This window comes from Bombina bombina, chromosome 8 (assembly GCF_027579735.1).
Source record: "Bombina bombina isolate aBomBom1 chromosome 8, aBomBom1.pri, whole genome shotgun sequence".
In the NCBI taxonomy this organism is placed as follows: domain Eukaryota; kingdom Metazoa; phylum Chordata; class Amphibia; order Anura; family Bombinatoridae; genus Bombina; species Bombina bombina.
The window spans coordinates 46,085,070-46,111,897 of NC_069506.1; the positions used below are offsets into that span (position 1 = coordinate 46,085,070).

Genomic DNA, 26,828 nt, shown 5'->3' on the forward strand with positions numbered 1-26,828 from the left:
AGGATTATGTACTTGGAGCCAGGGTAGTCCCAAGATAATGGGAAATTGAGGAGCGGGAATGACATCAAAACAAATTGTCTCGGAATGAAGTATTCCAACAGTGAGAAGTAAAGGTTTAGTAGCAAACTGAATGTATCCGGAACCCAAAGGATCTCCACTGACCGTAGAGACTGAAATTGAATACTCTTTCTTTAGTAAGGGTATAAAGTGAGTAGAGACGAATGTGGAGTCAATGAACACTCCTCCAGCACCAGAGTCGATAAGAGCTTGGGTATGAATCTTACTATGTCCATTTTGAAGGGTTACTGGAACAAAGAGTTTCTTGTATAGGGAATGACTACTTTTTTGGCTTAACTCAGTTCCCTGGACTAGAGTTAAGCCCTGGCTTTTACTGGCCTGGTAGGACAATCCCTTAATAAATGCCCTTTAAGGCCACAGTACAAACACAAGCCAAGAGAACGTCTTCTCAAGCGTTCAGTCTCTGTTAATTTTATACTTCCCACTTCCATGGGTTCAGCCTGATCAGGAGTAGGAGAGGCAGGAGTGACTGGATTAGAAAAACGAGGAGCCAAACGAAAAGGAGTTCGAGTTGATGACCTCTGTGTTCTATCCCTTTCTTGTTGGCGTTCACGAAATCTGGCGTTGAGACTGATACAAAGATTTATTAAGGCTTCCAAGGATTCTGGAAGTTCCCGATACACCAATTCATCCTTGAGACGCTCAGAAAGTCCTTTACGAAAAGTGGCTCTAAGTGCTCCCTGATTCCAAGTAGTTTCAGAGGCAAGGGTGCGGAACTCAATAGCGTATTGAGAAACTGGTTGACTACCTTGTCGTAAATCCAAGAGAGTAGCTTCAGCAGCGGATGACCTTCCAGGTTTATCAAATACATTTGAAAACACAGAGAGAAATGTATCTACATCCAAAAGTATAGGGTCATTCTTTTCTAGCAAAGGTGATACCCAAGCCAAAGCTTTTCCTTTCATTAAGGAAATAAGAAATGTGATTCTAGAAGAGGGAGTAGCAAAAAGAGTAGGGCTATTTCGGAAATGGAGACGGCACTGATTCAGAAAACCCCTACATTCTTCAGGATTCCCATCATATTTATATACCGGAAGAGGTATCCTGGGACTCAGTTGTACTTGAGACTGGTTGTTTGGAATCGAAGGAGGTAATGCCTCATTAAGATTAGGATTGGGATTGGGAGGTGTAGTAGCAACCAAATTTTGTAATAAAGCAGTTATTTGATCAAGTTTAGTGTCCAGGGATTGCAAGTGGGTGGCATGAGATCCCAGTAGCTGTCCCTGGTGAGCCACGGCCATGGATAATTCAGTGGGGTCCATTTATGGCCCGTTTGTAATGTCAGCCGTTTAGGAATCAGTCCGGGGTGCAACCCAACTGCTAGCGTGAATAGTAAAACACACGCTAGCACACTGAGAAATAACCAGGACGTGACCCACTCAGGAAACAAACAAGATTGGTTACAAAAAATAATAATTGTTCCAATACGCTGGAAAGCCACAAAAGTGAAAACGTCGCTTTAAGCAGGTTTGTAATATATAAAGATAATGCTCTTATTTGCAGCTTGTAAAAGTAAATGTTCCTTTAAGCAGACTTGTAACAAACAAAAAGACAAAGTTCTCTTTTGCAGCTTGTGAAAGTAAATGTCCCTTTAAGCAGGCTTGTAACAAACAAAAAGACAAAGTTCTCTTTTGCAGCTTGTAAAAGTAAATGTCCCTTTAAGCAGGCTTGTAACAAACAAAAAGACAAAGTTCTCTTTTGCAGCTTGTAAAAGTAAATGTCCCTTTAAGCAGGCTTGTAACAAACAAAAAGACAAAGTTCTCTTTTGCAGCTTGTAAAAGTAAATGTCCCTTTAAGCAGGCTTGTAACAAACAAAAAGACAAAGTTCTCTTTTGCAGCTTGTGAAAGTAAATGTCCCTTTAAGCAGGTAGTAAATAGGAAATTATATCCAAGAGTTAGATTGAGGGATAAGGCATAAGCAAGGTCAGGCAGGCAGTAGTCGGTATCCAGAAATCAGTAGCAGGGATAAGGCAAAAGCTAGGTCAGGCAGGCAGTAGTCGGTATCCAAACATCAGTAGCAGGGATAAGGCAAAAGCTAGGTCAGGCAGGCAATAGTCGGTACACAAGTATAGAAACAGATACAGGTAAAGTACTCACAAACGCCAGGGAAATCAAACAAACGGGCCCCGAGTAAGATCTCCCGCCGTGGTTTAAAGGCAGGAGCGGCGACGTCATCAGAGGGGTGTGTCAGAGGATGCGTCACGTTGCTAAGCAACGTGACGTCATTCACACTGAGAAGATCCGGGAGCCGCGGTGACACGGCGATGAGCGGAAAAATCATGACAATCCCTTGAACAAGGAGACATTGCTTCTTTGTTAGCTTCCAGCTAAGGACTTTCACTCCAATGAGAAATTGAGGTCCTTCCTCGTCCCAGTTCTGTGTAGCATTGGCTCCTCCTATCTGCCCTCCCACACAGTGCTTTCTGGGGGAAAAAAGAAAGGTAGAGTCTAAACAGTGCTGTTATTTATGAGTGGCAGTAACCATTTTTAGAAGTCAGAGTATTTAGCCTACTGAGGTGGTCCACTGAAAGCCGAAATGGACGTCTGGGGTTGCCATGTTCCTTGTTCAAAAGAGGATTTCCTGGTAATTTGGGCCTGGACTGACCTTGTTAGGTGAGATCAGACTTATATACTTCAAGAAAGTTCTCCTCTTTGAAAAGTACAATTGGGTTAAGAGGCTGATCCCAAGTGGTAAATCGCCATAGAACAAGCTACTGAGCCAGTGGAGACTCCTCTATAGGAGCACAGGTGCACATGAACCCTCTAAAGTAAAGAGAAAAAAAAGGTTCCAGTCTGGTCCAGTTTTGTAAAAAAATAAATAAATATTGCCCTTTTTACTTCTATCTGTCGCACCGCATGTGCGATAGATAGAAGTATAGGTTTCAAGTACTCTGCACTTATTTGTAAGTGCCTACAGTGCCGCAACCCAACCCAGGCCTTAACCTGCTTAATCGTACAGATTTTGCTGTGTGAGTGAGAGCAGTTTTCATTGCGAAATCTGCGTTCCTAAACCGTTCCTATCCTGTTGATCTTCATCTTCTTATAATATCCACTGCCGGTCATATAGAAAAGTCAAAGGAGTAACTAGAAACCACAGGGCCCAGGTGCAAGAATCTAAGAAGGGTGTGTGTGTGTTTATATGTTTGTGTATATATGTGTGTGTTTGTGTTTATATGTGTGTGTGTGTGTTTGTGTATATATGTGTGTGTGTATATATGTGTGTGTATATATGTGTATGTGTGCGTATATGTGTATGTGTGTGTATGAGTGTGTAAATATGTGTATGTATATATGTGTATGTGTGTGTATATATGTGTATGTGTGTGTAAATATGTGTATGTGTGTGTATATATGTGAATGTGTATGTATATATGTGTATGTGTGTTTATATATGTGTATGTGTGTGTATATATGTGAATGTGTATGTATATATGTGTATGTGTGTTTATATATGTGTATGTGTATGTAAATATGTGTATGTGTGTATATATGTGGATGCCTCTGACGAAGTGGGGAGGAGCCCCACAAAACGCATTAGGCCACGCCCACATTGACGTACGCAGGGAAGCAACCAGACACACAGCGCTCTAGCCGGCATGTGAACGCCTGTGAGAGTTTGCTTTCTGCGGTTAGCGTCTTGTATTTTAAAAGGACATTGCGGCATTAGGACTTTGGACGTTTGCTCATCTACTCCAGGGAGTTGTCATGGACAGATTGAAGGAATCAGCACAGCTGTTCTTTGGCAGACTCGTCGCTGGTAGAGAGTGAAACTGTCATCCTGGGTTCGTACTGAGCCAGACTGTTGGTTCTTCTACTGTGCCTGCACCATACCTCATATGTTTGAGGGTGGAAAGTGTGAGTGAGTTTTGTACAAGTGTTTATTAAACCAATTTTTAACCATACTACTCTTAGATCAGTCATTTGCGCTCCTGTTTTCTGCTTTTTCTCCTATATATGTGTATGTGTGTGTAAATATATGTATGTGTGTGTATTGGGCCTAGCACTGGCCTGAAACATTGTACTTTTTCTCTTTGGACCCCATGTAAGAAAATAAAGGTCTGTTTTAAAATTTGGAGGCTGGAATCTACTATTTAAGGTTGGAGTCTCTCTAAGGCCCTGATATTCAAAACTGCTTTGCTCAGGTGAGATATTCTAAAATGATCCTCCACCACTGCAAGATCCCTAGTGAAATTTTCAAAAGGTAGATTTTGCTTTACTTCTCCAAGGGACGTCCCCTGAATTTCTGAATGTGAAGGAGAGACAAGCCCTTTGCAATATATAGCACAGCATGACATGACAGCTCTGCTGCATTTACACTTTGTGCTTTCTATTTGATATCAATTTACACTTCAGATTACATTTTATTACATTTAAACTTTGCACTTTCTATTTTGTATTTTATTTTGTGTATAGCAGTGTATTTAGGATTGGGATTTTACAAATTCTGCCAATTTTCTAAGAAAAGGGGAGGAACCTAGAAATCCAAGAGAGATGAGAGATGCCTTCCATGGAAGGTAATGAAGCTCTCTGGGATACAACATTTCACATGGGAGAAAGAGAAGGTAACCGGAGAACCCCTGCCTGGGGGTGATATAAAGGCTCTGTTTGCATCAATTCCAAATTAAACTGAAATGTTTTCACTACAATTTAACTTGCTTTTTTGTTAGTTAAAATAAGTATATTGTGAATTTGAAGCAAACTTTACCTGCATACAGCCGGTGAGACAAATCAGTGAGACCAGCTTGTTTAAATGCTTAGAAAATTTCACAAGACTTGTGAGAGAGCTTCAGACATACCCTGGGAATCCCCCTGATCAGCTCAGGGAACTGCCCTCCCCCTCCCACTTTCTGAAGCTGCCTGCCAGTTTTAGTTTGCAATCCAGCAAATTCAATGTGAAATGCAATTTGTATATATAAACAGAAATATATAAAGTATGATCCTAGTTTGTTACAGTAGCACAGAAGTGCAACAAAACTTTCATATCACAAAGTACTGTATTGCACTGGACTTATCTATCCTTCATATATAGAAATTAGATAGATTTTGCAGTGTTGGAGAGTTCTACCTCTTTTTCTTTTGAATATTCAGTGAGTTAACCCCCTGTGAAGTCTCAACTGCAATTTCTCTCCACGCTGGAGAACCTTTGAATATCAGGGCCTAAGGGTGATAGGGGAAACCAGACATTGGCTCATTGCCCAATGTGTCTTGATAGTAGAGGCTCATTTCTAAATTTCCATGTTATATATAAATTATAAACAATTAAGCACAGCATTGCATCGGAAAAAGTTTGCATATGCATGTAAAACTGCAATTGAGCGGATAAAATGTTCATGTCTTTGATCCTGAACACTTTTTTTCAAGAAAACACCCCTTGAAAAGCTAAAAATATTATGTTTATTTTATTGCCTCTGTTGTGTTAATGAGCTCCTATATTGACCTAAGCAATCAGTATGTAGCATATTGTAGGGTCAAGATCTCAGACTGCACTCCAGTCCAGTGATATTGTTTGGTGGTTTCCCATTGTATAGTGGTCTCCATTTCACATTCATACACCTGTTACAGTACTTGTTTTTTTCTGAGTCATCTAAAAGAAGGTGTTTTGAAAAATATATAGTTTTATGTAGTATGTATTTCTACATTTTGAAATGTCACTGTTAAAATAAAAATAGTTGTAATTATTTTGTTATTTAGTACAACATATACTCTGCAATAATTGTAAAAGCTAGCATCCAGTGCTGTGAATACCCAAATGGTCTACTAGATGTGATTATTTTGTATGAACACAATCTGTACATAGCCAGTGGCTAAATGTAGCCACCAATCAGGGTAGCTGAACCAAAAATAAGCCGTCTCCTAAGCTTACATTCCTGCTTTTTCAAATTAAGATACCAAGAGTCAAAGAAAATGTAATAATAGGAGTAAATGAGAAAGTTGCTTAAAATGTCATGCTCTGACTCATAAAAGAAAATATTTGGGTTTAGTATCCCTTTAAGTATTGGCTATAGAAAAGCTGTGTAAACATCCCCAGCAGTATATTATATTACAGTCACAGTGAGTGTTAGAGAGAACAATTGAAAATTAATATTGTCTTTCTTATCTCTCCTATGTATTGAGCTTTGGTAATACAGACAGAGATAATATAGCTAAGCATATGTGTGTACAGAAAGTAGTACAATGAGATCTGCAATAATAAAATAAGGTGAATCTTTGAACCATTTATTTTTCAAATGTTTATGTCCCTTTACAGCAAATGATCAAGACAAAAGGATGAGTGTGAATTAAAGCAGTAACTCTTTTAAATCCACCTTATGTGAACCATTTAGAACGGCTGTGCCAGAGTTAAAGTAAGTTCTAATTGTTTCAGTCCACCTTATGTGAACCATTTGAACGGGCTGTCCCAGAGGAGTAAGCGGTAATTGTTTTAGTCCACCTTATGTGATCCATTTAGAACGGGCTGTGCCAGAGTTAAAGCGGTAATTGTTTTAGTCCACCTTAAGAGAAGAGGCTGTACGAGAGGAAGGGGCTGGGTTTGGTGCTTTAACTCTAGTACGTGTAGAGGAAAACAGGAACTGCCAGTAATAGGAGCTATTACACTGCTCAGCAGGTTGCCAGCAGTGTACACTAGATTAGCTGTACTGCAAACCTGTAGGGGCTCAGGGTATGAGACCCCCGGGCAGCTGTTTCACACCATGGCCTTTTCTGCCCCCAACCAGCCCCAGCTAATCCGCAGTAGCCAGAAAGATGAATATTTCCAGGGCAGTTTGCGAGGCCAGGCGCATGAGACGTGCCAAGCTTTTGTAGGTGAGTGATCTACTGTCTGATCCCTGGACTTTTCATGGCAGTAAGGTGTCTATGTTAAAGGGACATATAAATCCAGCATACTGTTGTATATTATTACATGGCATTTTTCAGTGCTAAACATTTGTACAAAATAAATTTTAAAGGGGCATTCTAGCCAAAACTGAAATGTACTACAGTGTATTTTAGGTTTGAGTATAATTTATTTTCAATATACCTGCATTAGTAGAAATGCTTTTTAAAGATATCCCTATTTTGAGAGAGCTTTTACTATGTATGTGCACTTGAAACATATCTACATATTCTTCATGCACTAGCATATTGAATAGTGTGTCTGCTCAGTGCAAACAATGCCCTGTATTTTGCTGGCGAAGGCTCAGTTTACCTGATACAAGCCACCGCCAGCTCGCTGTGAAGACACAAAATGCTGGAGTATGAAGCATATTTAGATATGCTTTGTGTTCCTGCAAAGTAAAGGCTCACCCTAAAACCAGTGACAGCTTTTTAGTAGAAGTATTTTTTTTGCTTATGCAAGTATATAGAAAACCTATTTCTATCCACAAGTGGAATGCATTAAAGAGCGCTTCAGTTTTTGATGGAATATCCTTTTATCGTTAAATCTGAACCAAGTGCACATGTCTAGTGTCTAACATTGAGCTCATATGGACTTTTTTAATGCTCAGAAACAGCTGCACACTAGTATGGCCCAGCATGCTATATGTGTGATTCAGACAGACCGGTTCTGACCCCAATGGTCTTTCTATTGCTTCACTATCAACTCATCTGAATCTCTAGTTTATATAGCTTTACTACTGCAGACATCCCAACTGTCCTGTATTTTACTGGACAGTCCACTTTTGAAGCTCTGTCCTGCTTCCACTATTTATGGTTCAGGGGGCGGCAGTGTGAATGACATACAAGGCAGAGACCTTATTGTCTTCATGCACGTTGTCTGCGATCCAAGCTGAGAATACACTTATAACATTGTATTATCACATGATACTTGTAGGCATCTCTGCAGGGGTTTACTCAGTTACTGTTGAGAATTCATGTAATAATAAAATAAATTAGAGCATTTTATTACATAAGTGCAAACAAGGCACTTGCCAAGGGCAACAGATTTAAGGGGGGCAGCACATTTTGATTCTCACTACACACCCACACCTACACAAACACTGTACACTGCACTACACACTCCCTGCACTACACACCTTCACCATATACACACACGCACAGTTTCACTTTAAGAAAGTATAACTGCCTGTCCTTCAAGTTTTCCAGAATTAATTTTTCGTCGTTTTTCTTCTTCATTATATTATTAATTTGTATTTCATTATTCACTGCTCATCTAGAGGAAAACGAGAAGGTAGTTTTTGTTTTAATACTTTGCAAAGTCATAATAATAATACATTTATTTAGCAGATGAAATCATTTGCACATTCATACTACAATGTTTGACAATAAAAACATTACAGAATACATTGTTGGTGACTTTGTGTTAGCATTTTACTCTAGTAGCAATATGGGAGCCGTAACATGAGGTTCATAGGTCATTACAGACACAACCTTTGCTCATATACTCATTGCAGAATTTCTGCAGATACAAATTATAGCTCTGTTGCTTAAAGTGGTGACACTTTGTGTGCTGCCACAATGCAGTCCAAGCTTGACTAGTCCCAGTGTGTTTTATCTGCCCACCCTCCTCACTAAAGTTACTGGTGTATGTGTTTTACCCAGGAACATTTTTTATCAGTTATTTGTCTTTTAAATAGTATTTTAATGTAAAAGTTAATATCAGCCAATCACTGCACATCATGTAGGACATTCATATTTCTGAATGTACAAAATGCAGGAAAAGCAGGCAAAAATAAACCTGCTGCATTCAATTTTGATTTCAAGTAATTGTTTGTCCACAGAATCCATTATAATTGCACTATGTTCTAAAAACAAAATCTATATATCTTTATAAAGTTTTTGTGCTGGTTCATATATACTGAAGTTGAGGGAGGGTGTGTGTTTGTGCAGCATTTCAAATATACTGAGGTGAGACTGGTACTTTCTAGCATAAAACAGTACTGATTTCATTATTTTATTCTCTATATATAAAAAGGCAAAAATAATTTTATTTTCATAAATTCTCTATCTCCTCCTCCCCCTCTTCTTCTCTCTTTGTCTTCTCCCTATTCAGATAACTCATCCCCTCTCGTCTACTAGCTTTTAACCCCTCACTAGTAAATCATAGAGATATCTTTCAACCCCTGTGTGTGTATATTTATGTTTGTGTAAAATTTTATATATACAGTACTGTGTGTGTGTGTGTGTGTGTATGTATGTATGTGTATATATATGTATATATGTATATATATATATATATATATATATATATATATATATATATATATATATATATATATATATATAAAATAGATCCAATTATTGCACTCTCTGGGTTTAGAACACAGCAACCTTTAATGCGTGACGTTTCGGGGCATTCACCCCTTCCTCAGACATCCATAAAGTGAAAAAAGCTTAACTGATACAATAGGCTCCTCCTACTTCCGCCACAACCAATCACACAGGTATCTCAATAGATACTAACCTAATTACATTCTTGTCACAGTGTTCAACAAACCTTATTACAAACATAAGGATATGTAATACATATCAAATAGTGTAAACAATAATATCATAGTACATCCTCTGTGCATAATGTGACCAAACGTTCCTAAGCAATGGAGATTCACAGACGTTAATACACAGCCATACATTAAAATCAAGTCACAGTTATTACTGCCCTGTAATAATATATACAGATATATCTACAAACTCTTATATTTAAATAACCTTACCCTCAAGTTCATAGGAAGTATATATTGTGGCCATGATCCCCACCATTTCCAAACATTTGCAGCGTGGTAGAGTCTAGCCGAAACTGAGGGATGGGGGCATGTCCAGCTACGTCATAATGTGAGTCATCGAGTTTAGCCAATCAACCGGCAGTATTTACGATTGTATACCCGGCCACAGTCCCCATATCTCCGTTTTAAGTGTGTTACTCCCAGTCAAATCAGCTGAGAGAGCAATTATATATAGTGTGTATACTCACACAACATAAGCACAGCTCGCAATTATGTTGCATTAACACGTATCCAACAATTACAGCGTGTTGGAGTCTTAGCCGAGACTGAGGGATGGGGGGCGTGTCATAGTGTGAGTCATCATGCTTAGCCAATCAGCAGACACTATTTGCGATCGCATACGTTGACACAGTTCCCATATCTCTGTAGTACCACCTACTATAATGCATAATAATAGCCACAACTATGTTAATATAACCCAGGCAGTATAACTTAACAAACTATCTAAAAGGATATTACCTGTATAGTAAAACAGTCATAAATATCTCCCAGTTCAAAGAGAGTATCCCCTTACCAAACAAATGCACTATATATTAAAGGAACACTGAACCCAATTTTTTTCTTTCGTGATTCAGATAGAGCATGCAATTTTAAGCAACTTTCTAATTTACTCCTATTATCAATTTTCTTCGTTCACTTGCTATCTTTATTTGAAAAAGAAGGCATCAAAGCTTCTTTTTTGGTTCAGGACGCTGGACAGCACTTTTTATTGGTGGATGAATTTATCCACCAATCAGTAAGAATAACCCAGGTTATTCACCAAAAATGGGCCGGCTTCTAAACTTACATTCTTGCATTTCAAATAAAGATACCAAGAGAATGAAGAAGATTTAATAATAGGAGTAAATTAGAAAGTTGCTTAAAATTGCATGCTCTATCTGAATCGCGAAAGAAAAAAATTTGGGTTCAGTGTCCCTTTACTACAAATGAAGAGCATTATTCAATCTACCAGTATGTTACTATACAGTATTAACTAAAAGCTGACACATTCAGGGAACAAATACCAAACCATTATCAATGGGAAGAAAAATATATATGGGTGGCACTGGCCCCATAACTCAGGTGGGTCTTTAGTCACCTAAACCGTATCCATATCCTGTCTATTAAATATTAACTAGGGGCACGTCGGGGGGCATAGGGTCACAACATATATATACAGAAGTGGCTCTCGACTGTAACTAATTACTTCATGTCTTCATGAAGTATGGTATTGAACTTTCAATTCAGAGATCCTTCCCATTTAAAGGAAACGGTGCCAGTCCACACTGGTGTTCAGTCCTCCTGGATGAACAGTCCCCAGGGTGTAGATCCATTTAGTCTACAGTTGCAGGAGCTTCTTCTTCCTGCCCCCCCCCCCTTAGTCCAAGAAAGGGGTATGTGGTCAATCAACAGAAAGAGTAGATCCTTCACCGTATGGTTCATTTCCAAGAAGTGCTTCGCCACTGGTTGGTCCGTCTTCTTTTTATCCAATGCTGTTCTAATGGAACTCTGATGGTTAGCCATCCTTTTCTTAATATCATCATCCGTTTTTTCCTACAAAGTAATTTCCACAAATACAATTAAGTAGATAAACCACATATTTAGTGGAGCAAGTTAGGTGGAATTTGATCCTGTATCTGTGATTTAGAATGTGGATGATGAAATGTGGTACTTTGGATCATTGAGTTACAGGTTGTACAGCTAATGCACTTAAATCATCCCGGTTTCTGGATCTGTAACCATAATTCTTTGGTGTAGGCTTGTTTAGAATCTGTTTTCATTAATAGATCTTGCAGGTTGCGACCTCTCTTATAACCCATTCTTGGAGCTTCTGCTTTCTGGAAGGGGAGCGATGTATCAGATGCCAGTAGTTTCCAATGTTGTCTTATCGATTTTGCCAGAACATCTGTTGCAGGTGTGTACGTAGTGACAAATGTCATCCGTTCCTTTGTGCTATCTTTGAATTGATTTGCCAATAATTCTGTTCTTATGCATTCGTTGGATGCTTTCTAGGCTCCCTTGATAATATCAAAGGTATATCCCCTCTGAGAATTTGACTGACATTTCATGTAATTGTGTTTGTGCTTCTCTCTGAGAATTGTTCCTCACCACTCTGACAATAAACTGTGTGTATATATGTACAATTTGATGCAAATACATTATATATAGAGATTAAGATATCTTAAATCAGTGATGTTTTGTGCTAAAGAGAACAGTTCCTCTCAGTATGTTTGAAATGCTACCCACAGTCACATCCAAGTCCTTTAATTTGCTAAGTTTTGGAAAAGTTCTTTGGGAGAAAAATAAAAACCCTTACAACTAAAAGAATGAAACAAAAGATACGTCTTGAGAGCTTTGTGTTTTAGCATGAAGTGTGACATATCTAGGTCACTTTATTTGCACAGATCTGTGAGCGTTCTCTGGCATAAAACAACTTTACAAATGAAAGGCTGAAACCAAAGAAGTGTGTTTGAGATCTTTGTAGAAAACACATAATGTTTCTTGGCATCAACAGCTACAAGGGATGCCAGGTGCCCAGTACTGAACCAATATTTCAACTGTCTGTTCATTTAAAAAATAAAGAATACTTTTCTGAAGGGGAAAAAACACACAAATGTCCATTCTGCATTAAAGGGACACTGTACCCCAAAATTTCTTTTGTAATTCAGAAAGAGCATGCAATTTTAAGAAACTTTCTAATTTACTCCTATTATCAATTTTTCTTCGTTCTCTTGCTATCATTATTTGAAAAAGAAGGCTTCTAAGCTTTTTTTTGTTTCAGTACTCTGGACAGCACTTTTTTTTGTTGGTGGATGAATGTATCCACCAATCATCAAGAACAACCCAGGTTGTTCACCAAAAATGGGCCGGCATCTAAACTTACATTCTTGCATTTCAAATAAAGATACCAAGAGAATGAAGAAAATTTGATAATAGGAGTAAATTAGAAAGTTGCTTAAAATTTCATGCTCAATCTGAATCGCGAAAGAAATTTTTTGGGTACAGTGTCCCTTTAAAGATACATAAAAGTGTAATAAAAATAAAGTGACACTAAAGTCATAATTAAGATCAATCAATTTTGTTTTGTTTTTTTCTTCTTAGGTGCCAAAAAGTGGCTGCAATGGAGGAAAGAAATTGAATTGCTTTGTGATGTTGCTTATTACACCCTGACAACATTTTCAGGTATTCAGTAAGGATTTCAACATCTTTGAGAAAATGTTTGGATGACATAACTGTATAATAAGAGAAAATATATAGAATTTGATTTAAAGGACCATGAAATTGAATTTGACATATGCTGCCTTGTTCAGATGATGATTATCTGATGTTTTAGGGCTGGACTATCATTTTAGGCTGTTTTAGTTCTCCTTTGTAAAAAGCACACGTGTGCTAAAAGAGGCTTCTTCCAGGTGGTGACCCATCAAAGAACAAGCTACTACACAGTTGTTCTTTCCTGGTTGAGCACCTCTCTTTCTGTAAAAATGTATGCATCAGCATGCCACATCTCATTTCTGGCTGGCTGTTAGGTAGTACGGCAGCCAGGCCCAGTCACCTTGCACTGAAAGATTGGGACAGTCTACTTGAAAACTTTTATTGTTTAAAAAGATAGATAATCCCTTTATTGCCCATTCCCCAGTTTTGCATAACCAACACTATTATATTAATATACTTTTTACCTCTGTGATTACTTTCTATCTAAGCCTATGCAGACTTCCCCCTTATTTCAGTTCTTTTGACAGACTTGCATTTTAGCCAATCTTTGTCCTCTCATAAGTAACTCCACGGGAGTGAGCACAGTGTTAGCTACATGGCACACATGAACTAACACTGTCTAGCTGTGAAAACCGGTCAAAATGCACTGAGATAAGAGGCCGCCTTCAAGGGCTTAGAAATTAGCATATGAGCCTACCTAGGTTTAGCTTTCCGCAAAGAATACCAAGAGACCATAGAAAATGTAATGATCAAAGTAAATTGGAAAGTTGTTTAAAATTGCATGTTCTATCTGAATCATGAAAGTTTAATTTTGACTACACTGTCCTATTAACATTACAATAAAGGGTGCAGGGCTAAGGGTAACATATCTATTGTGGGTATATGACAGAGCAGATAAAGGGCCTGAACTCAGGTCTGATAAGGGTATGGGGATTAGATTGTGGCTGTAGTGCCAGGGATTTAAGGTTGAAAAATGGACTGTAAGTCCAGATCTGAGGTTTGCTGGGAAATTATGGTAGTGCAGGGCCACAAGGCAAGGACTTGATCTGAAATCAGATTTGGGTGTGTTTATGGGACTAGTGTATAGCAAAGCAACAGAAAGTGTTTAAACATTTTAAAGCAAATGAATAGGTTTGCTCCACCCACAATTGACTTATTTTGAGGAGCCAATCCGGGCTTGTCTCTGGAGTAGATGTGGCTTTCCATGGTTATGTTAATAAACTGCAAAACTGTGGCTTTGCCATCTGATAACTCTTGCTGAGGCCAGTTAGGGACAGATAACTAACAGGGGAACGCTTGTGAAGTCCGCAGAGTGCGTAGTTCTCACAAATAGAAAGCCCACAATTTTTATGTTTTACACGAAAAGGGGGAAAATAATGAAAGTAGCAAAGTTGTTTTCCTTTACATAATTAAACATTCTATAGTACATTCTCAAGGTTTTTATTCCCCCTTTTTAAGGCCCATTTACACTTCCTGTTTGCTTCAAAATCAAATCAGATTTAACTTAAAGGGACACGAGTCAAAATTAAACTTTCATGATTTAGACATGAGACACAGTTTTAAGAGACTTTCTAATTTACTTCCATTATCAAATTGTCGACAGTCTTTTTATATGCGTACTTTCTGAGGCACCAGCCACTATTGAGTTTGTGCAAAAGTTTATAGTGTAGACTTATACGAGTCTGTTATTGGCTGATGGCTGTCACATGATACAGGTGTCTGGCAAATTGAAGTAAATGTAAAAATGTATTTAAAAAAATCTGCTCATTTAAAATTCACTACTTTTACATTGTCTTTTAATTATGCAGCTCTACTGTATTTAATGATTCTTTTAACCTTTTCGTGCAAAAATATACTTTTTAACATGTTTCAATACTACTCTTTCTTATGCATGATAGAATTTTTTTTTTTAAAGTTTTCTGTTCCTTCAAGTCTAAAATGTCTAAACCAATAATTCCTAATAACCTAACTTGTTGGGTCCTCAAGGAATGAAATTCAGCAGCCTGCCAAAAAGTGATGGTAAACCCAAGCGTATAACAAATGTTATTATTTACCATCACTAAAAATAGACAGCGTTACACTCACCCCATCTGTTAGGAAAGTAGATCACTAACACAGCGCCTCTACCTGCCAACGGCACCGTGCTCTCTTCAATGAGGTGACGTTTCCACCTCTAGACCAATAGCCTTGCGTGTCAACTGGAATCCTACCACAGCTAGAGGTCTAAACGTCACTGGAGACGCTGTGCTAGCGATCTACTTTCCTAACAGCTAGGGTGAGTGTAACGTGTTTGTTTTTTTTGTTTTTATTCACAAAATGATTTGAGAACCTCATGTTTATTTTTTCATGATGCTAAATCCTAGCGTTTGTTATACGCTTGGATTTACCATCACTTTAACCTTTTTAAGCAGTTATGCCGTTCTATTCCGTCATAATTAGACTGGGCTTTAAAGCCGTTATGACGGAATAGAACGTCATAGCTAACGGCTGTCCTGAAGCCTTCTGTGCTGTCAGGACTTGATCGCAGTCTTGGTGGCGTTCCTAGGCTTGTAGGGACGCCCCCCAGATGCGATCCAATAATTGAAATCTCGCGATCGTGTGCACAATCGCGTGGTTTCAATTTGTCTACATCGGAACAGTTGTTCCGATGTAGGCACTTTAGCCCTGACACGAAAGGGTTAATACTGTGTATTGTTGTTGTTTGTGCTAGACATATAATGACCATATGATTTGCAATTGTGTATTTCAGGTTACCAGACTCTTGGAGAAGAGTATGTTAATATTGTGCAGGTTGATTCATCAAAGAAAAAGGTGCCATCCTTAATTCAACGAGGATTACTTGTGTGTTGCCATACTCTGTTACCTTACGTGTTAGATAAGGAGTTGGCACTCTTGGAACAAGAGCTCCAAACTGAAAACGATGGAATACGTGTTTCTCATGGGCGGTTGTCATATGGGTCCCATCGTAAATCATGGATCTGGAAGAAAGTGCATCGAAAAATCTCTTCTTTGTCAGAACAGCAAAAAAAAACTTTAATAAAAACTGTCTACATTGTAAGACAGAGCATTGTCTTCCTAAAAAGACTGCACCTTGCCACCTTCTACAGTAATGGAGTGTTCTACCATATTGCCAAACGAATCACAGGAATTACATATGTAAGTGGTGAAAGTGTGAAAGCATATCTTGCTACAAAATCTTACATTCAGTATATATTTTGATGCGTATTAAACATTTCACCATACAATTATTCATTGCATAACATTTTTGCACTTTCTAAAAGAAAAGTTTCTCCCCCCTTCATCAGATGGTGAGAGTCCACAAATCATCACATGTGAGAATTCCCCTCCTGACCAATAGGAGGAGAATTTCCACATGTGATGACTTGTGGACTTTCACCATCATGAAAGAAATACATTTATCAGGTAAGCTTATTATTATTAATAATAATAATAATAATAATAATAATAATAATATTATTATTTTAATTCAACAATGCTTCTAACTATACAGCTTAGTGTACTACCATAAAGTGGATGATACTACAGCACTCTAAAGCTCCCTCTATAGGTCACTTGTTTAACATTACTACAAACACTTCTGCCATGACACCTTGGCCTATATTTAACAAGGTCTGGCGGACCTGATCCGACAGTGCAGATCAGGTCCGCCAGACCTCGCTGAATACGGAGAGCAATACGCTCTCCATATTCAGCATTGCACCAGCCCTCACAAGAGCTGCTGGTGCAACGCCACACCCTTCAGACTCAGCAGGGAGGTGTGAATCAACCCGATCGTACTCGATCGGGTTGATTGCCGCCGATGTCTGTCCGACTGCTCAGAGCAGGCGGGCAGGTTATGGAGCAGCGGTCTTTGTGACCGCTGCTTCATAACTGCTGTTTCTGGCGAGCCTGCAGGCTCGCCATAAACACGTGGCATCAAGCTCCATTCGGAGCTTGATAGGCGCCATAGTGTATTCAGTACCACAATACCTTTTTTATTCTGTTTTTTTTTTTTTATACTATAATCTGTAGTACCCAACAGACCTATGGTGGCCTTCCCTTATGCTCCTGCATTTTTAATATCCATTTATCTGTTTTTATCCAATGCATTGTTAAACCACTTAAAGGGACAGTCTACACTAAAATTGTTATTGTTTAAAAAGATAGATAAGGCCATTACTACCCATTCCCCAGCTTTGCACAACCAACATTGTTAGATTAATATACATCTATGTTATGCATAAGATTAAAGGGGAAATAAAGTCAAAATTAAAGTTTTGTTATTCAGATAGAGCATGCAGCTTCTATTTAATTTATTTTGTTCTCTTGGGGGAAAAGCATACCTAGGTTATCTCAGGACCAGCAATGCATTACTGGGGACTAGCTGCTGCTTGGTGGCTGCACAGAAATACCTTTTGTCACTGGCTCACCTAATGTGTTCAGCTAACTCCCAGTTCATTGCTGCTCCTTAAACAAAGAATACCAAGAGAATGAAGCACATTTAATAACAGAAGTATATTTAAAAGCTGTTTAAAATTGTATCCCCTATCTGAATCCTGAAAAAAAAAATGTTTTCATGTCCCTTTAAATTGTTGGTTATTATTATTTCTTTTTCTTGTTAGAGACAATCAGTGCCGTAAATACAATATGAATTTATTTTGTATCTCTTTACAGCTTCGTGTAAGGGGAGCGCTCGGTGATGAGCAGCTCGTTCGTAAGGGTTACACCGTCCTTGGTGTGGTTTCATTACTTCATCTTGCGCTGTTGCTTTTTGTTCAACTTCATAACTTCCAGCAAAAGCAGGAGGCTCAGCAGAAGTGGAAACTACACCGTCGTATGTCTCATCAGAGGTATCTGCTGCGTAACTCACTGAAAATAATTCTTTTTCAAATTATTTCTCACTACTTTGTGTGTTTTACTGTTGAACATATAGGCAACTGCTGAATGGTTAAAGTACAAAATAAATCAATAATAGGCAAATGCATAATAAAATGACAATGCAAAAGCACTTCTGAATTTCCAACAAGTGTATATATATATTTTTTTTTTTCTGACCTTTTTCAAAATGAGTTCCATTTTTTATCCCCTGCATCATGCGCCAGACATCAGCCAATCACAATATGCATATGTTGGTATCTCAGAAAGCATGCATATAAAAAGACTTCACATTTTGATAATGGAAGTGAATTGGAAAGCTGTTTAAAATTGTGTGATTTATCTGAATCATGAAATATAAAAAAAGTTTTCCTTTTAACTATATTAAAGGGACACTCAAGTCAAAATTAAATTTTTATGATTCAGCTAGAGCAGCAATTTTAAACAACTTTTCAATTTACTTCCATTAACAAAATGTGCACAGCCTTTTTATGTTTACACTTTTTGAGTCACCGGCTCCTACTGAGCATGTGCAAGAATTTACTGACTATACGTATATGCATTTGTGATTGGCTGATGACTGTCGCATGATACAGGAGTAGAAATAGACATAACTTTGAAATATATCAGAATAAAATCTACTACTCATTTGAAGTTCAGACTAAGTGCTATTGCTTTTGTCTTTTTATCCGTCATTTGTTGATTATGCAAATCTACTGTATTTACTGCTTCTGTAATTTGAACCATTAAAGGGAAGTTTGTTCAGTAATCTAAAACACACTAGTAGTGTTGATAGGATTAATCCATGTACAATAGAACCACAATAAAAATACAAAGAAATAGTTGCACAGGTTTAAAATCAATGTTGGAGCAGCATTGCTAATTGCACAAAAGTCAGTTTAAAGGCCACGCCTCTTAAAGTGACAGGTGAGCAAATGTGACCGGGAGCTGTCAGCACTGATGAATTATTTTTTTAAGTGATTAATCAAATGAGTGTTTCCGAGTAATTCATTTTATTGTTTCTCATACAAATCATTTTCTATCAGTGCGACAATTGCTTTATGTACTTTGAGACAAAGGGCCTTATGTATTAATGTGCAGACCGACAAGCTTTTGCGGTGAATGGGCAACAGAAACTGTACGTCCCCTGCCTGTATGTACCATTGCACAAGCACTGCTCCCCACTTGCGTCCACTGCTTTAATACATTGCGCCCAAACTATCCAGCTTACATTCAGCTTTATAAAACTAGACTGAGCTGCAGGTATAAAATGCCTATAGATTGCAGTGAGACCTGGGAGAGAACTTTACACACGGCCAAGAAGCACAGCTGTTCAGCACAATCGCCAAAGCATTTTATTTATATATTTTTTTTCTAATAAACAGAATAAAAATAAAGTACACTTTGAATTTGTTTACTTTTTGGTGCAATTTGAATTTTGTTTTTTAAATTAAATTGTACATCTAAATATGCTATTTTTACCCTGCATACTTAAAGGAATAGAAAGGTCAAAATTGAAATTTGCATAGGGGAATTTCAATGTTAAAGCAAATAATGTTTGTAATATACTTCCATAAGCAAAAATGCTTTTAGTAAACGTTTATTACTGCTTTTTCAGCCGCATACGCTCCTATATTTAAACACCACGCCTTCTCAGAGAGTCAGATGTGACGCTTATATGACACAAATAAGTCTTCACAGACACAATACACTATTACACACTACAATTGGCTCTCTGAGTTTTAATGCTGGTCCATAGGCTGCTTAAAAACAGTAAGAACTTTTACTAGAACCAATTTTGCTAATGGAATTTTGACCTTTCTATCCCTTTTTAAAGTGACCATGTACTGTAAAATTGTTTTTCCCTTTTATTGTGTTTATACCAGATACAGAGTATATAATATATAACTTGCTTCTTTTATGTTTATTTGTGTATATGAAATAGCCAGTTTTAGTCTTTGACACCACAACCCATTAGGAGTTGAGCTTTCTATTTTATCACTTTCTGTATGCTTTGTTATATTATTTTTGTCTGGCTATGTTTACAGAGCTTCTCTATAGCCAATACTTAAAGTGATGGTAAACTCACTATAATGACAATGTTATTTCCTAAAGCTTTTATTACACATATACCTTGTATACTCTTATTTCTTTACTAATCAATGCTTAAGACAGAGTAAATTACTTTTTTTATTTGCAGGATTGCCTGTCCCTGGCCGCCTCCGTGAAAAAATACTGATTGTGAAATTTGATTGACATATGGCGCATCCAATAGCAGATGCACCATACGCCCTATGTATTTGATCTTCAGCACGCTCCCGTGCCGCTGCTTTGAGGGCTCTGAATTAGCGATGCACACTGCGCAAGTGCAGTTATCAGATGAGCCGACAGCAGCCTCATGTAAACAGTCTGTTTACATGAGGCCGCTGTCGGCTCATCTGATAACTGCACTTGCGCAGTGTGCATCGCTAATTCAGAGCCCTCAAAGCAGCGGCACGGGAGCGTGCTGAAGATCAAATACATAGGGCGTATGGTGCATCTGCTATTGGATGCGCCATATGTCAATCAAATTTCACAATCAGTATTTTTTACACGGAGGCGGCCAGGGACAGGCAATCCTGCAAATAAAAAAAGTAATTTACTCTGTCTTAAACATTGATTAGTAAAGAAATAAGAGTATACAAGGTTTATGTGTAATAAAAGCTTTAGGAAATAACATTGTCATTATAGTGAGTTTACCATCACTTTAAGTATAGAAAATTTCAGTATAGATATGGACACCACAGACAAAATTATATATTCAAATACAGATGTAAAGGTAAATGAGCTATTTGTAAACAATTTAATACACTCCAGCAGGTAAAATGGAACATTGGGAACAAATGAAAGGGGAGAAAATGTTAGGGTACACTGTCCCTTTAATGCATTATCACATTGTTTGCTGCAATTGTATATCAATAGTCAAACTCGTCTAGTCTGTTTATCGATTCACAAATGTTTGCTCTTTCTTTAAACATTTTTTTTTTGTTTTTTTTTTTTTTTTTATGGGGAATTCAGTTTTTAGTTTTAAAGGGATAGGAAATTAAAAAATAAACTTGCATGTCATTTTAAGATCCTTTTTAAATTCACTTCTATTTTCAAATGTGCTTTGTTCTCTTAGTATTCCTTATTGAAAAAGAATACGCAAATATCTTACACAAGTGAGAGCTAGTTGCTGATTGGTGCCTGTACACATTTGTCTCTTGTGATTGGCTATCTAGATATGTTCAGCTAGCTGTCAGTAGTGCAATGCTGCTCCTTCAGCAAAGGATAGCAAGGGAATGAAGCAAATTTAACAATATAAGTAAATTAGAAAGTTGTTTAAAATTGTATGTTCTATCAAAAACATGAAAGAAAATGTTGGGGTTTCCTCTCCCTTTAATGTCCCAATTAGTGGGAATTTGACTGGCTAAACTTCTAGAGGTCCCTCCCGTCTCTGTAAGTAAACGCCACTTCTGAATGATCTGTGTACTTTAGTCTATGTTATTAGATTTTATTGGCCTCATGTTGTGGTTTAATGTTTATTTGTTGATGGGACAAGAATTTTAAGCCGAGCCATGCAGCTTTCTCTTCTCTCTTCTTATAGGGCGCCGCCACATGAGAAATCGCATCAGCGTATTTCAAAGTGCACGCTGTGTTTAGAGCTGCGCAGACACAGCACCGCTACACCATGCGGACACTTGTTCTGTTGGGAGTGCATCACTGAGTGGTGTAATACAAAGGTAAGGCCAGGACAAGTTCCTATGCTGATTACTCCCAACATTGGAGTTCTTTTTTTAATGTGATAGGTACTGTAAAACTAAAGGCTTGTTATACCAGCTGCAGAGTATACAATGTATGATTAATTGATCCCTTAGGTTTATTTTGGTATATTAAATAGCTGTTTTTGTTCTTTGACACCACAACCTATTAACCCCTTAATGACAGCTGATGTACCTTTGTATTTTGACTGTCGTTTTCATTGTAAGGGGTTAAATAGCACACCTTTCGCCAACCTGCGGGATTAAAGGGCTATTTGGGAAGAAATTAAGGGGTAAAACATTTTATGCTACACTGTCCCTTTTTAAATTATATCTGGGTGGAAAATTACTAGATCATTTTTAGTTTGTTGTACATTTTATTAACCTTGATAAATTAAATTCCTAACTGAGTTTTGCATTGACTCCAAGATTGATATTTATTTATTTTTTTATTTCCCTTTAAGTTATCTTGGTTACACCACTAAAAAGGCCGTCTAAATTTAAAAGAATCCTTTTTTTTTTTTTTCGTTTTGTTTTAGACCTTTAAAGGGACAGTTTACCCTAATTATTTCCCCCTTTAATTTGTTCCCAATGATCCATCCTGATGGGGTGTATTAAATATTATACTTTTTATATCTAAGTGATTGTAAAGTATAATGCATTAAAGGGACAGTCTACATCAGAATTTGTATGGTTTAAAAAGATACCCATTCCCCTGTTTTGCATAACCAACACAATTATATTAATACACTTTTTACCTCTCTGATTACCTTGTATCTAAGCCTCTGCGGACTGCCCCCTTTATTTCAGTTCTTTTGACAGACCTGCATTTTAGCCAATCGGTGCTGACTCCTAGGCGGTAACTCCACATGCGTGAGCACAATATTATCTATATGGCACACATGAACTAACACCCTCTAGTTGTGAAAAACTGTCAAAATGCATTTAAATCAGAGGTGGCCTCAAGGGTTAAAAAATTAGCATATAAGCCTACCTAGGTTTAGCTTTCAACTAAGAATACCAGGAGAAGCGGGCGGTGGATCGGCAGTCTCTTTACCATAACAAAAAGGTAAGTAAGTAAGTTTAATGAATTAAAGTTTTCCCCTGTTTTTAAGAGTATTTTTTAATACTGGGCTTTAATTCATTATACTTTACAATCGCTTTAAATAGCTGATTTTGCCTGTGGTATATCTACGTGAAATTAAAGTTTCTATACTTAAAGGTACAGTGTACACCAATTTTCATATAACTGCATGTATTAGACACTACTATAAAAAAAGAATATGCACAGATACTGATCTGAAAATGCAGTATAAATCCTTTTAAAAACCTCCTTAGAAGCTCCCAGTTCAGCACTGTTGATGAGGTTAGGCCGGGGCACACAGTGAAAAAGGCTGGGAAAGCAGAAAGAACAGACACTCCCCCTTTTCTGCATATGAAAAGGCAGATTTCACAAACAATAGCAGCAAGAATCTGTAGACCTGGGTATATTTCTGATACTTTTGGGGCTTGGTTAGGAGTCTGAAAATTAGCACAATGTTATTAAAATATAAGGAAAACTATACATAGTGTTACATAAACACTCCCAGATGGGTTATAGAAATGGATCATCTACAAAACATTTATGCAAAATGTCCCTTTAAGTATTGGCTATAGAAAAGTTGGGATAAGCAATAAAATGTAAATTTTCTAGTGTTCTCTCTAAGTTTTGGGCTTTAGTATACAGACAGCATGTGTGTGTACAGAAATAAAGTGATAAAATAAAGAGATCTGATTTCCCTGCAAGCTTAACTCATGCTTTGTGGTTTCAAAGTACAAAACCAGTTTACTACTGGGAGCTAGCTGTTGGTTGGTGGCTACACACATTTTGTCTTTAGCTCACCAGATTTGTTCAGCTAGCTCCCAGCAGTGCATTGCTGCTCTGGAACTGATTTTAATTATGTGTTTAATCACTTTGCATGGGTTACGCAAATGTTTATGCGCAAGTAAAAGTGCAATAAGAAATTTGCTGTAACATATCAGTATTTTCTTTATGCAATGTTCTAGCGCTTTAATGCAGGTTAAAGCATCAAGCTTCTCATCTCCTCTCTTACTCTCAATAACATAACTGGCATAGGAAGAATAACATTACAGTATGAAAATAAGCAAGCAAGAGTTAAATGAATAACCCCTCAGCATCTGTATAGAAGGACACCACAATGCACCTTACTTTTATATAGATGATACACAGCCTGAAATTTAAACAGCAGGTTATTGAGGTAGTGTCACTAACAACTGTCTTGGGGCTGCTGAGAACAATATATGCAGATATGTTGCAGACTTGCTAAGACACTATTGAAAGTAGGTGGCATCTTATGAGGTAACTATTCATGTTTTTATCTTTGCTGCTGCAGTGATTGTGGGCAATAGGTTAATAGACCCAGAAATGCCTCAGTAAATTTAGATTTTAAAGGGACAGTATACACTCATTTTCATATAACTGCATGTATTAGACACTACTATAAAGAATAAGATGCACAGATACTGATATAAAAATCCAGTATAAAACTGTTTAAAAACTTACTTAGAAGCTGTCAGTTTGGCTCTGTTGAAAAGGTTGCTGGAAAGGCCACTGCAAGTGGCAAATTAGACGCTCCCCCCCCCCTCCCCCTTCTTTTGCATATGAAAAGACCCTTTACACAAACAGGAGCAAGCTGGAGAAGGTAGCTGACGGTATTCACATAAAACTTTGGGGCTTGGTTAGGAGTCTGAAAATCAGAGCAATGTTATTTAAAAATAAGCAAAACTATACATTTATTTTTTTTAAAAACTTTATGGGCTATATAAATAGATCATCTACAAAACATTTATGCAAAGAAAAAATGAGTGTATAATGTCCCTTTAAGTCTGTTCTGTGAATTCTAGTCCCAGCACTAGGGATGGGCGAATGTTTCGCAACATTCGAAAAATTAAACGAATTTTAACACATTTGTTCGTTCGAATCGAATTTCGAATGTTTACATAACATTCAATTTTCGAATATTCGTTTTAGAATTTTACGATTACATTCGAAAATATTCGTTTAGAAAAATTCAATTTTTTTTGTAATAGTATTTCTAATGCTTTCTTTAAATGTAATATTCGAATTTTGCAATATTCGAAAAATTCGAATTTATGTTTTTAATAGTATTTCTAATGCTTTCTTTAAATGTAATATTCGAATTATGCAATATTCTATATAGAAACATTTGAAATTATATATTTGTATCAATTTACTAGATTCCCTACCACATGAACTATTGAACTTCTGAATAGTATTTGTTAAATAGAATGTTAAATTTGAAATTTCGAATGTTGACATTCGATATAATTATAAACATTCAAATTCGAAAGTGACATTCGAAAACTGTAAATAGCATTCGATTATAGAATTTAAGAATATTCGTTCTTATCAACATTCGGATTTATAATTCGAATTTCGGTAATAACATTCGCCCATCCCTACCCAGCACATAAAAACCCTGATGTGTTAAGCCCCTGCTAAGCAAAGCCTCAGTATATAAAATTAAACAACACTAACTGTGCAACACTATTGAGCCTCCTACCCTCGCTGGTATTGTATATCACATATCATGACTTTCCCTTACCTGACCTCACACACTGCTAAACTTCAGTGTAATAGAAAACTGCAGATTTGTTTTTGTAAGCAATGAGACAAATGCCACAGCAACCTATGTGGTGGGAGAATTGCACTGCACACAATATTCTGAAACTATATACAAACTGAATTGAACAAGGGATAATTTTAAAAGGCAGTGACAGGAAAACATTTTTTTAACTGTCCCAGAAAAACAGGACAGTTGCCAACTATGTCTGTTTTATCCCAACATTTGCTGGGTCCATGCAGCCCCTGCATACATTTTGAATTTTACAGATAAACTGTGTCAATAAAACAAATATTTAAAAATAAATTTAACAATTTTTTTCCTTAAGGTTACTGCTTTTGAATGTTTTTTTTTTTTTTGTATAAAACGTCTAAATATTTCTTATTTTTATTCCTAGACTGAATGTCCATTATGCAGAGAGAAATTTCATCCCCAGAAACTTGTCTACTTGAGACACTATCGATGACTTCACGAATGTCTCCATTTTTTTTCTTCTTCAAGGGCTTCTATTGAAGAGTGTTTGTTTTATTTTATGTATGTGCTTAGCTTCTTACATTAGGAAGATGTGCATTTAAAATGTTCCATGAAGCCAAATTAACATTTTTCTAGGGTAAATTGATGTTTCAGTTTTTTGGAACTGTCATTATAATTTTTTTTTTTCTTCCAAAAATAACACCTGCAGTTCTTAGAATCTCTTTGAGAATACATTGAAATCGGTTTTTCATTTGTCAACAACTATATGTAATAATTTTGCACCACAGTATCTTGGCAATTAAAATGTGTATTATCCATCAAGTAACCATCATATATTAGAGATTGTTAAAGCAATTGGTTGTTTTCTAAAGGAAGACTACAGTCTAAAAAATGTTTTATCATACATTTGAAAAAGCACAATTTAAATGTTAAAAACATCTCTTGGTATTGGACAGCGCCATGTCGTAACTTTAAAGCCTATTATGTATTGATAGCTACTCTGCTGAGACCAGTTAGAAACGATCTACTAGAGTAAATATTTCAGTGTTTTGTGTCCCTTTTTAATTTTGAAAAAGAAGGCATTATTTTTAGCTAGAAGTAATTTTTAAAGGGACACTTACTGTACATGTACTGTAAATTTAGTTTTCACTTTAATATGTTTAGTTTTCCTTTTGGTTCATTTTTGCATTAAAATAGTGTTTTGCTTATTGAAACCACACAGCTCATTGCTCTGGAGAATGTGCCCATTCAAATGGACTGTCTGCAGGGAGAGCAGACCTCTTTATTTTATCTCTCTCTGTATACGAAGACCTTGCTTACTTCTCTCTTTCTCTATATACAAAGGTCAATACTTCTCTTGCCTACCCCACTGGAAGGTTGATTTCTTCTGTTCGCTCTTGTTTACATAGCTTCCATATAGAGAACACTAAAGTATTTATGTTTTCAGTATAGGTGGTGGTTTTAAAGGCAAAAACATAAATTTTAACCCCTTCATGCTGGGGGGGGGGTGTTTAACATTCAGAACCAAGTTCCAATGTAAGCATTTGCTTGAAAAAGGAAATCACATGATC

The 26,828-nt window shown here is 37.1% G+C and overlaps 1 protein-coding gene across 1 annotated transcript; it reads left to right on the forward strand.

The window, feature by feature from the left end:
* Window positions 1–6,641: 6,641 nt before the first annotated feature.
* PEX10 (peroxisomal biogenesis factor 10) lies at window positions 6,642–26,471 on the forward strand. The gene is made up of 6 exons (XM_053690350.1): window positions 6,642–6,879; window positions 12,876–12,956; window positions 15,736–16,142; window positions 17,661–17,836; window positions 21,487–21,622; window positions 25,682–26,471. Exons 1-6 carry the CDS (start codon window positions 6,768–6,770, stop codon window positions 25,748–25,750), a joined length of 981 nt encoding a protein of 326 aa, XP_053546325.1. The 5' UTR covers window positions 6,642–6,767; the 3' UTR covers window positions 25,751–26,471.
* Window positions 26,472–26,828: the final 357 nt, after the last annotated feature.